Source organism: Mandrillus leucophaeus, unplaced genomic scaffold (genome assembly GCF_000951045.1).
Source record: "Mandrillus leucophaeus isolate KB7577 unplaced genomic scaffold, Mleu.le_1.0 Scaffold429, whole genome shotgun sequence".
In the NCBI taxonomy this organism is placed as follows: Eukaryota; Metazoa; Chordata; class Mammalia; order Primates; family Cercopithecidae; genus Mandrillus; species Mandrillus leucophaeus.
Window position 1 is genome coordinate 565,813 of NW_012104576.1, and position 12,152 is coordinate 577,964.

Sequence of the window (12,152 nt, forward strand, 5' to 3'; positions counted from 1 at the left end):
CTCTGTCCTCTAGATGTGTACCCTCCCTTGAGTAGGAATGGAGGTCCCCAGATATGGGAGGCCAAGTTGTCCCTGATTCCACATGGTCCCCTTTCTGTTCCTCAGCCCCAGGTCCAGTGTGCCAGGCCATGGGTAGGGGCCCCCACAGAGGCCAGCATTCCAGGAGCAGGGTCACTGCCTGTGGATCACACTGGGGGCTGGAGATCCTCGAGGATTCTACAATCAGGCAGCCTGGGCCTGAATCTCAACAGAATGGGGCAAACCGGGGGAGGCAGCTGGGGTCCCTTTTCCTGCCTGTACTCCTTCCCTGGGCCTCTCTCTTTTGAGAGAGCTTCCATCGACAGAGGCCTGTCTGGGTTCTTACTCTGGGGCTGCCTGTCAGTGGCATGGCCTGCCACAGCCTTGGCTTTTCCTTCTGGAAAAACCTGGATTGTTGTGCCAAATCTCAGCACCTGCCTCCCCACCCCTGGCCACCAGCTGAGCCTGCAGCTTTGCCCATGCCTGGACTCCGGGTGGTGTGGTTGGTGTGGGATACCCATCTGAGGAAGGCTGTGGCAACCCTCCCAGTGCAGCCTGGGCTGGATGGGATCTTGGGCGCCCCACTCATACCTGCTTTAGTCATCAGGGCTGGTGGCTCCAATGAACTCTTCCTTGTTCTGGCCACGTAGAAACCAGGTCATGCTGCCCAGAGGACTTAGGCACAGTAGGGACAGGCGTGGGCGGCCATAGGATCATCACCTGAGGCCTAACTTCCCAGACACTCTAAGGCCCCGCCCCAGGGGCATCTTCTGGGGAAGCATCTGCAGGCATGTCCTCACCCCAGCCTGGTCTCCACATTCCCAGGGGACCCTGGCCCACCTTTTTTGAAAGATAAGCTCCTCCCCTCCTTTCCTGTTCCCCTTTCCTTCTGAGGGCCCTGTCAGAACTGAGATGGAGGTGCTGAGGGAGGGGCTACCAAGAACCCTGGGCCTTTGGCTGTGGCCCTACCCCCACCCGCCCCACCCCTGCCCTCCCCCCCTGCACATTCCTCCCAGGCTGAGGTCAGCCCCTCTGGGATGCAGGAGCCCCCCCCACCAGCCACATCACAGCTCTTCCCTCACTCCTGTTTTCCTCATTGCCCAGCAGGGAGGGCTGGGGGCGGGGCCTCCCTCTCCCTCCCTCCTCCCAAGCCCGGCAGGGTGGAGGGGGCTGTGCCAGGAATGCTGGAAAGTGGACTCTGAGGGCACACTGCACTCATGAACAGACATTCACATAAATACTGCATTCTCCTAACTGGCTAGGGGAGAGCCTCCCAGGAGTGCTGGGTAGGGGGCTGTGAATGCTCTGGGGAGGGCTGGGGAGTCTGGAGTCAGCCCCAGGGATCAACCCTCTTGTTAGTCCGGCAGGAGGCGGGGTTGACTCCCTAGCTGGAGTCTGCACCTCTCATCTTCTCTGCAGCTGCAGACAGCGCCCAGGCAGATCTGGCACACAGTGGGGGTACCACAGGTATGCACTCTTGCTGCCACCTTAGCTCTGGGCATCTTGGGCACCCAGGCCTATGAAGGCCTCAGAGAAACCCTCCACTGCTGCCTCTTCCATCCCAGCTGAACAAGGCCCCTTCTTAGGCTCAGCTCTTTTCCCCTTTTGTTGTGCCCCTCACCCCAGTACTTCTTTTTTTTTGAGACAGGATCTTGCTTTGTCACCCAGGCTGGAGTGCAGTGGTAGGATCATGGCTCACGGCAACCTCAACCTTCCACCTCAGCCTCCCAAGTAGCTGAGACTACAGGCATGTGCCACTGTGCCTGGCTAATTTTTTTGTATTATTGTTATTTTTTTTTTTTGGTAGAGATGAGGTTTTGTCATGTTGCCCAGGCTGGTCTTGAACTCCTGGGCTCAAGCAATCCTCCTGCCTTGGCCTCCCAAAGTGCTGGGTTTAGAGGCATGAGTCACCGCTCCCGGCCACCGCAGTACAATTACTTCCTAAACCCTCTGACCCCTGTGCCCAGGGTTCTACTCGAAGCTCCCTCCCTCCCCTGGGTGAAGACTCCTCAGTCTTCTCACTTCCCAAGGCCCCAACCCACCCCTGGCACTAGCAAGCCTACTCTCCTGAGAGCCCCTACATTTTGTCTGTCTTAGGACAAGCACTGACCCCTTTACCCTCCCCCAGGTTGTATCCCTGGGGTCATCCTGCCACTTCTCTCCCCATGCCTCCCCTCTGCAGGACCGTGTCCCTGACGCCTGACTCAGAGAGCTTGCTGAAGTTTGGTAGGATTGCAGGCTCTTAGCTTGGCATTCACTGGGCCACTCTCTTTTTATTTTTTTCTTTCTTTTCTTTCTTTCTTTTTCTTTTTCTTTTTTTTTTTGAGACAGGATCTTGCTTTGTCACCAGACTGGAGTGCAGTGGCAGGATCATGGCTCACAGCAGCCTCCTGAACTCCTAAACTCAAGTGATCCTCCTACCTCGGCCTCCCGAGGAGCTGGGACTACAGGCACACACCACAACACACAGTTAATTTTTGTATTTTTTGTAAAGATGGAGGTCTCACTATGTTGCCCAGGCTGATCTTGAACTCCTGGGTTCAAGTTATCCTCCTGCCTCAGCCTCCAAAAGTGTTGGGATTATAGGCCTAAGCCACCACACCAGGGCCACAGGACCACTCTTTGTAGCTTGGTGGGGGCCAGTCTTCCAGTGCTCCACCTGCTCCGTTTCTGGGATGCACTAGCTCTTTTGTTGCCAAGACTTTGTTTGCGCTGTGTCCTTCACCCTTTAGACCCTTCCTCTTGTCACCTGCTGGACTCCTCCTCACCGTTCATGATCCACCTGGCTGTCATCTGTCTTCTGTGTAATTCCAGACCTGTGGTGTCAGGCTCAAGCCTCTGGGCAGGGCTCTGGGTTCCCCACTGTGGGGGAAGCAATAAGGGCTACAATCACTGGTGACCCCAGGACCCAGCGGAGGACAGGCACAGGGAGGCAGGAGATGGTGTGCCCATAGGAAGCCCTTCCACCTTCCTAGGCATGCTGCGTCTCCATGGGGTTGGAGGATGGATGGAGAATGGACACCCCTTAACCCTGTCCCAGTCCCCCAGGCCTTGACAACCCTGACCTCAGTGAGGTCAGAAAGCAGAAGGCAATGGGATGAGATGTCAAACTCTGATTTTTCTCCCAACAAGATTACCAGGGGCTGTGGGGCTGCATCTCTGGCAAGGGGAGAAAAGGACCCATGGCCTTGACTTTTGCTCCTCTTGGATATTAGTGCCCATCACCGTGTGACTGAGGGCTGAGTGGGTGGCAGGCATGGACACATTTGCTGCCACACACCTGCATACATACCCCAGCTGACTAGAGGCCATCCCCCTGGGTGATGAGAGGTGCTGCCTTCCCTCTGGTAGTCCAGGGTAGAGATGAGGACCGCTAGGATCTTTTGTTTTTAAGAGAAGGGGTCTTGTTATGTTGCCCAGGCTGGTCTCAAACTTTTGGCCTCAAGTGATCCTCCTGCCTTGGCCTCCCAAAATGCTGGGGATTACAGGCATGAGCCGCTACACAGCCAGGGTCTCCTTTTTTTTTTTTTTTTTTTTTGAGACAGAGTCTCATTCAGCCCCACAGGCTGAAATCCAGTGGCATGATCTTGGCTCACTGCAACCACCGTCTCCCGGGTTCAGGCGATTCTCCTGTCTCAGCCTCCTGAGTAGCTGGGATTACAGGCACCCACCATCATGCCCGGATAATTTTTGTATTTTAGTAGAGACGGGGTTTCACCATGTTGACCAGGCTGGTCTTGAACTCCTGACCTCAGGTGATCTGCCCGCCTTGGCCTCCCAAAGTGCTAGGATTACAGGCGTGAGCCACCGCGCCCAGCCCCAGGGTCTCTTTTTAGGGCAGCAGACCCAGAGATTGGGGTCAGTTTTGGGGAGTGGGGCCAGACCCAGAACTAAGCCAAACAATGCTGTAGTCTTATCCTTGCCTCCTCCCTGACTCCCAGGGTCGTTAGGACTTGGCTGGCCATGCCACTGACCAGGCAGCTAGAGTCAGGGCTTGTATTCTCCACCCAACTGGTTTGGCACTCAGTTTGGGTGGGGTGGGGTGAAATGATTCTGGGGAACTGAAGACAACTAAGTTTTCCTGACATCAGAAGCCATGGGGCTCCCTGGAACATGGGACTTCTTCCAGGCCTTGGCAGCTCCTGCAGCCTCAGTGATCCCTGCTATAACCCTGGAGAGGGCCCTTTCCCCCTTCTGCAACTGGCATCCGGGTCTGCACCTATCTGCTGGGACAGGGGATGGGACGGGGGGTGTCTAGGCCTGGGGAACTACTGAGAGGCAGCCTGGCTGGCTCCTCCTCACAGAATGTCCCTCTACTCTCCTCTCTCAGGCCTGACTCTGAAAGCTTGCCTCTCTCTTCCCAGCTGCTCCCCCACCCCACAAATGGGTAAAAATACCAAAGTTCCCACCACATCAGTAGCCAGAGCAATTATTTCAAACGGGCCAGGCCCTCTGGGAGGCAGATCAGCTTCATGGCGGTCTCCACAGGCTGGAGACAACCCCCCCTCCACGCTGGGAGCATGAGCCTGGGTCCCTGCCCAGCTCTGCACGTCCTGCTAAGGATCCTGGGCCTCACAGCTGCAGCTGCCCATGAGTGGAGACAGAAAGATGGGGCTTCTTAGGCTGGGAGGGCTCTGGGGATTCAGGGCCAGCGAGCATTGAATTTCTGGTGCTCCTCACCCAACTGCTCCTGAGGGTTGATGAATGGCTGAGGTCCAGCCTGGGACAGCTCCAGGCAGCAGGGGATGCCCAGGAGCCAACCTCATGGAGTCCCTTCAGTTGGGGTGCAGGACACCTGGGCAGCCCGTTCTTGCTTGCAGCCCCCTATAGCTGGGAATTTCCCAACCACCAAACACAAGGCTGAATTGACAGGCCGCCTCCACCAGTGCTGGGACAATAGAGCCTTATGCTCTGGAAATCTGAGCCTGGGTGGGAGGCCAGGGCAGGTGGAGGCCTAGCTGTCTGCACTCAGGGAAGCCCTGCCCCCAGGATCCCACCCAGACCCACTGCCAAGACGGCACCAGGTCGATCCTGCCAGGGCCCCGCATGGCCCACCCAGGGAGGGAGGCACTGGGTGAGTTAGACAGACAATGCCAGTCCCTCAATGGTCCCTCTGTGCAGGGTTCCCCCTCAGGACAGAAGGAAGGAACCGTCTTCCGCCCGCTTCCTGCTGGACGGGCATCAGGGCTCTGATGCTCCTGCTCGCACATCTGCGGCTCAGCGGGGTCCAGGCCTGGGCTTCTGAAAGAAGGCGCGGGACCTGGGTTGGGCGCGGGATCCTGTTCTCCGTGTCGTTGGCCCTCGCAGGCAGGGGTGGGGACCGGGCCTGGGGGGCGCCGATGTCCTTCCGACCGGGCGGCAGCAGCCTCTCATCTCCTGCCAGTGCCCGGGGCCGATGGTACGGGGCACTGGCAGGTGTGCGGGGGCGGGGTCCCGGGGCTGTGGCTCAACCCTCCCTCCCTCCCTCCCCGCCTCCGCGGCGCCGACCCCGGCCCGCCCCCTGCCCAAGCAGCTCTGTCTCGGGGTGGCCGCGGAGCCGTCGCCTCCTCACAAAGCTGCCTTTGTGTCCAGCGGCCTCCGCGGGACCAGCTGACGTCAGCCTCCGTGACCAGCCAGACAGGGCCGAACGCGGGCGGCGGCGCCCCCTGGCGGCCGGAGGCGGAGGCGTTAACCCCGGAGCCCCACCCTGTGGAGGCCGGCTTTTCCCCCAGCCCGCCCCGACACGTTCAGGCCGCGGCTGTCCCTGCTGCCCATAGGAGAAGGTCTAGGCGCCTCGATGGCACTCAGGGCCCGCCCCACAAGCATCACCAGCCTTGTCATCTGCAGTTCCCTTCCCCAGCAACGCGCGGGCCCTTCCCACAGCCTCAGGGAGCTTTCCATCTTCAATGATCTGCAGCTCCCCAGGCCCAGCCTGTGGCAACCATCACATGGTAATACGGGGCCTGTCTGTCACTACCCTTCAGGTTTGACGGGGGCCCTCTGGGGCAGGGACATTTCAGAATATGTCTCAAGGCCCCTAATGGCCTTCGGTTTAGTCAAGCCTGGACTGCATCCGGCCCACCTGGCTGTGTGGCCTTGGCAACGCACACTCTCCGGGCTTTGGTACCTAAGTCGTAAGTCACTTTCTCCTTCCACGTTAGAGACGTGCCGGACACCCCTCCTGCTCCCAGTGTGGAAGAGCACCTTACAACAGTTTCCTTAGAAGCCAGTCCAGCTGCCAGAGACCCAAAGCTGCAGAGTGCTGGGAAGGCGGGGACACACGGCCCCCACATGTATGCTGCCTAGTCCAGGTGGGAGAAATGAAGCCCAGAGCTTCGGGCTCCAGGACGGCCCGGAAAGCTGAGTCAGGGCCCTGCCCCAGGTTGAGGACTGAGGTTAAGACCACCATCACCTTGGCACACCTTAGCCGGGGCCTCTGCCCGTGGGAGAGAATACCCATCAGTTCTCGGTATTTTTTTTCTTTCTACATTTTATTATTTCAAACCAGGTGAACAATTCCATAAAACATGTGAAAAAAGCAAGGAAGTGTTCAACGCTGAAGGCCCCGGGCCTGGGACAAGGGAATGAGGGGTGTGGCCCCCCAGCAGGCAGCGGCGGTTCCTAGGTTAGCGCTAGGGAGCTACATTTTAGGTTAATGGAGCCTGGGCCCAGGGCCGCTCGGGCAGGGCCCTCAGTGACGTTGGCAGTTGTCTGGAACAGCCCTCGGAACCCAATTCTGTGGAGGGCAGGGCAGGGTTGCGGCTCGCACAGGGGCGGCCAGCAGAGGGATGGGTGTAAACAGGCAGACACACTCAAGGCACGGAGTCACTTGAAAGGGGGGCTGGAGGGGTTGCTGGTCAGGATCTGACAGTTTTAAATAGTTTTTCTCTAAAAAGTTTTCTAGATTTGCAGTTTTCTTTTTTTTTTCTTTACTTTCATATTTTTTTTAAAAAGCTACGAGAATGAGTAGGTGGACTGTGGTCTCCAGGAATGGTGGCGTCTCACGCTTCTTGTGCTTTTTCCTTTGGGGCCTCCGAGCGGCTGGGGGGTAGGGGACTGGGCAGGAGGCTCCCTGTAAACATTTGGACTTGGGCTGGGGCAGGGGCTGGTGTTGGGCAAAGCTGGGGGTCCAGGCTGGAGAAGCAGACGCCCCTCCGGACATAGCCTTGGGAAACTCAGCATGTGCCCCCCTCCCCCCATCACAGAACAAGACAATGGTTAAAAACCAGAACAGATGCCCAGAAAGGGGGTACCATGGCCATTACCAGCACCTCAGAAAAGGGCAGGCTTCAAACAGGGAGGCCCGTGGCAACCCCTCCCCTACATCTGGAGCTGAGGGACAGGGGGAGCTGAGAACAAAGAGAGGAAAGAGGAGAAAAGCAGCCGGGGAACAGGCGGGGAGCGTGGTCTTCTTGCCCCCATCTTCTTCAAGGGTTGGGGGGTACAGAGTTGGCGGTGGCCCTGGAGGTGGGGGGAAAGCAGAGCATGGATCGGGAAGCAGCCAGGCCGCGCCTCTCTCCCACCTCCCTAGACAATGACCCTTCTCCATTTTTCCTACCCATTTGTTACCAGGGACACAGTTGCCGCCCAGGAGCCAGTTTCTGTTGCTGGGTTACATGGGGGAGGGGAGTCTGTGGCACTGGGAGAGTCATCCCCACCTCTACCAGGGCCAGTGGGGCCAGCCTAAGCCCAGGAAGCTCAGACAGGTTGGAGGGCAAGAGCTGGAGGTGTGCACAGAGCTGGTGGTAGTGGGCAGGAGGGCTGGGCTCCGCTGGCCCAGGCTGGGCCAATGGCCTGGTGGGTGAGGAGGTGAGATTTCTCCAGGGAACATTAGAATGGCCTCTGGTTCTGTCCTAGGGCAAGGCCAGGCCCTTCTGTCTGGACCACTGGGCCAGGCCTGCTTGTATGACCTCCTCCATGCCCCTGCACCCCACTCACTTGACCTCCTGATTCACATCCTGTGCCTCCTCCTCCCTTGTCCCCTGGTCACCTATTGCCCCTCCCCCTCCAGGTTCAAGCTCCTACCCACCCCCAGAACCCCCTGCTGGGGCTCCAGGCCCACTTAGTTCTTCCCCAGCTCCCTATCACAGCCCCTCTGGCTCACCATCCCGCCAGGCCCCGCTGCCCCTCAGAAGAGGCCGCAGTCCTTCAGGTTGTTCTTGATGATGACGTCGGTGACGGCGTCAAACACGAACTGCACGTTCTTGGTGTCGGTGGCGCACGTGAAGTGCGTGTAGATCTCCTTGGTGTCTTTGCGCTTATTCAGGTCCTCAAACTTACTCTGGATGTAGCTGGCTGCCTCATCATACTTGTTGGCCCCTGGGGAAGAGAAAATGGTGAAGACTTGTGCTGCATATGCGGCAGGCAAGCCCCATCCTACATGTGCAGCAAAGGTCTGTGCGTGTGGATGGCCAGGCATACAACCTGTGCACACATGTGCACAATATGACAATGTGTGTGGCTGCCCATATATGCCAGATGTGCAAAGGGGTACCCTACTGTGTGAAGGAGGATGCCCAGGTGCGCATGTTCAGGGGTACATGCTTGAGTGTGTTAAGGGCTCCACATGTGCACACATAACTATACAAGCCTAAGTGAGGCACCGGCCCCTGCAAATGTTCCAAGGCTACACTTCTGTCCAGTGGGGGGCGCCTGAGGGCCACCTGGTCACCAGGGGCTACTGGGGACAAGCAGCAACTCTCTGGAGGCCCTGTCCCCACAGTCCCCACACCTGTGTACTCAGGGAAGCAGATGGTCAGGGGACTGTGTGTGATCTTCTCCTCGAACAGGTCCTTCTTGTTGAGGAAGAGGATGATGGACGTGTCTGTGAACCACTTGTTGTTGCAGATGCTGTCGAATAGCTTCATGCTCTCATGCATGCGGTTCTAGGGGCAGAATATCGAGGTCAACACTAGCCACCACTCCCCAAGCCCGGTGCCTCCACCCGCAGCATTCTCTCAGCCTCTCACCATCTCCTCGTCCTCAGCTAGCACCAAGTCGTAGGCGCTCAAGGCTACGCAGAAGATGATGGCTGTGACGCCCTCAAAGCAGTGGATCCACTTCTTCCGCTCAGACCGCTGACCACCCACATCAAACATCCTGCAGATATAGGATCACTTTAGCTCCAGGAAGGGAGCGCTGGGGGAGGCTTTCTGCCCCATTTTCCAGGTTGGCTGACATCTGGAATCATCCACACTTGCCCACCTCACCCCCGGTTCTGGGCCTGGGGCTTGGACAGCAGACAGGCTGCAGCCACATCAGGCAGGAGCAGCAGAGGCTGTGAGCAGTTGGCAGAGGTGGCATGGATCCTGACTGCTGGTTCACCAGGTGGTGAGGATGTGCTGGCCCAGAACATGTGAGCCTTGCAAAACCTCAGTGGGGCTGGGGGATCCTGGACCAGCCCCTGCCTCTGCTACCCCAAAGGCAGGCAGGTCCTGCCCCTCCCACCTGTTTATATGCTCGCTCACTTGAAGTGTAGGTCCTTGAAGGTGAAGTGTGTCTCCACGATCCCCGTGGTCTTTACGCGGGTCCGTAACACATCTTGCTGCGTGGGGATGTAGTCACTCTGTGCAATGCGCTCCAGGTCGTTCAGGTAGCTGGGGGTGGGGGGTGGGAGGGTCAGTGGGGGCCAACATGGGGCCACCTTACCTGGACCCTGGGCCAGCTGGAAGAGGCCCCTTTCCTCCCATGCCATTTCTCAGGCATAGCCCTTGCTTTTTTCCCTTTTTCTTTCTTTTTTTTTTTTTTGTTTTTTGAGACAGAGTGTCACTTTGTTGCCAGGCTGGAGTACAGTGGCCTGACCTTGGCTCACTGCAACCTCCGCCTTCCAGGTTCAAGCGATTCTCCTGCCTCAGCCTCCTGAGTAGCTGGGACTACAGGCGTGAGCCACCAAGGCCAGCTAATTTTTGTATTTTTAGTGGAGATGGGGTTTCACCATGTTGACCAGAATGGTCTTGATCTCTCGACCTCAGGTGATCTACCCACCTCGGCCTCCCAAAGTGCTGGGATTATAGTCGTGAGCCACCGTGCCCAGCCTAGGCACAGCCCTTGCTTCTTTAACCCCTGCCTGCATTACCTCATTGCTCAAATGAAGAAACCTGAACTCAGAGCCCCCGGCCTCCCACCTGTAGAATGGGAATGGGAGGAGGTGCAGCTCTGTGGACAGCTAGCCAGTGAAGATCTAGTACTCAGGGTCTGAGCCAGGCCTGCCTCGGACAGGATCCAGGATGTTGGGGCTATAGGCAAAGAGGGTGGGAGGAGGCAAATTAGTCCTTCAGTGAAGGATTCAGGATGCTAATGGGCGCAATTACGGCACTAGCCGCAGAGCAGCCTGGTGCGGTCCCTCGATGTGGTGCTGGACAGGTTAGGGCCTGCCAGGCCCAGTGGACTCTTTGCCCAGTACCCAATGAAATCTGGGCTCTTCAGGGGGAGGGCACAGATATCTGCTTGGCCAGGGTCCCAGGGGCTCCTCATTACCAGGTTCCCTTAATTAGTATCAAGGCTACCCCTGCAGGGTCCTACCTCTGCTGCCTGCCTCAATATCCCTGCCATGCCCTGGAGGCTGGTCCGAGGCCTCCAGGCTGCTGCCCAGAGCCGACTTCTCATTCCTGGGGCAAGGCTGCTGGGGCCGGCCCTTGGCTCCCACCAGCAACCAGGCCAAACCAGGCCAGAGGGAAATGATCTCAGAGTAGCAGGGACAAAACAGAAAAACAGGAAGGGCCATGGGGAACCATGACGCATGTGCTGTGACCCGCATACCACGCACCGCCCCCTACTGACAGAGCCCTCAATGTGGAGGCACCATGGTGCATTCCACACCAGCCTCTCCCTTTTCCCCAACAGGTTGGTTCACCCCCAGGGACCCCCTGCCTCACTGCAATCTTGGAGGGTTGCTGTGATGAGGGGCTGGAGGAGCCCTGCTTCCTGTGGTATTCCAATCCGCAACTCATTGGAACCTGAGTTCCAATGCCTGGGAGAGCAGAGCCTGTGTTCACTCCCAAAACTGTGCTGGGCACACAGTGGGTGCCTAATGTCTGGAGAATGAAGAAAGAGAATGATGGAGAAGCGGGAGGTGGCCTGGAGCTGGCTCTATCCCTGCTCCCTTTGAGTATCACGGGCACCAAGGTCCCTGCTGCTCTGAGCGCCAAGCTCGCTGGTGGCTGGGCCAGAGATCACAGGGAGGGGCAGTGGTGAGGCCTGGGGCCCCCACAGCATTTAACTGTGACTGCATAGCTCCTGTAGGGGGTACGTATTCATTCACAAGAGCATTCAGGCCATGTAAGGAGGGTAGGAGGAGGCTGTTCATGTGGCTGGGACAGGGCTCAGGACCCTCCTCCTCCCACCTACCCTTGCTGAAATCCACCCTCTGGGTGGGCTCAGGATTGGATGAACAATAGGAGCAAAAGGGTGTTCCAGACAGAGGGGATTGGCTTAAGCAGAGATCGGGGAAGACTAGAGAACAGGGACAGCAGCCTATCTGGTGACACCATCCAAAGCCTGTGGATGTCCCCTGCAGCCATCCTCAATGGCTATCAGCCTGTCTGTCCTGTTCCCCGTGGGTTCCTCAGCACCCTCCACCAGTCCGAGTACATGACAGATACCACAGGGAAGGAGTTCAGAACTGTGGAAAGGGTGCAGACCTGTCATGCCTCTGGGATTCCTGGGACCCCTTGTAATTCCTCAGCTGAGTCCTGGGTTCAGCCCAGAGCCAGCGAGGGTCAGAGGTGAGGTCCAGAGGCTCCGACCTACACACACACCTGTCACCTCCCAGATAACTTCTTCCCCTGTGGCCCCCGCCAGCCAGCCTCCACAGCCTATGTTCAAGCACAGCCAGCTCTCCACCACCCCGAGGATGCTGCACATGCTATGCCCCTGCCTGGAATCCCCTCATCCACTCCTCCCCTGGTTGACTCTCCTTCAGAGCTCAGCAATCCTGCCTCTGGGTCAACCCCACCTCAACCTTTTCACTAACATCCTAAATTGTCACTGCATGGGGACTTTGCTCCACTCATCACTGTGTCCTTGAAGCCTTGCACAGGGCCTGGCACAGAACAGGTGGCAGCAAATTTTTTTTTTTTTTTTTTTTTTGAGATGGAGTCTCGCTCTGTCACCCAGGTTGGAGTGCAGTGGCACTATCTTGGCTCACTGCAAGCTCT

General features: G+C 57.8%; 1 protein-coding gene across 4 annotated transcripts in view; it reads right to left on the minus strand.

Moving 5' to 3' along the window:
• Positions 1–6,469: 6,469 nt before the first annotated feature.
• Positions 6,470–12,152, minus strand: part of GNAI2 (guanine nucleotide binding protein (G protein), alpha inhibiting activity polypeptide 2) — a 29,592-nt gene continuing 23,909 nt past the window's right edge. For all 4 annotated transcript variants that reach the window (XM_011993290.1, XM_011993291.1, XM_011993287.1 and 1 more), the window contains 5 exons: positions 9,465–9,593; positions 8,967–9,096; positions 8,729–8,882; positions 8,102–8,316; positions 6,470–7,458 (listed from right to left, as the gene is read on the minus strand). In XM_011993290.1, the coding sequence (XP_011848680.1) occupies positions 8,126–8,316; positions 8,729–8,882; positions 8,967–9,096; positions 9,465–9,593 (604 nt within the window). In that variant the 3' untranslated portion in view covers positions 6,470–7,458; positions 8,102–8,125. The remainder of the gene's footprint in view (positions 7,459–8,101; positions 8,317–8,728; positions 8,883–8,966; positions 9,097–9,464; positions 9,594–12,152) is intronic.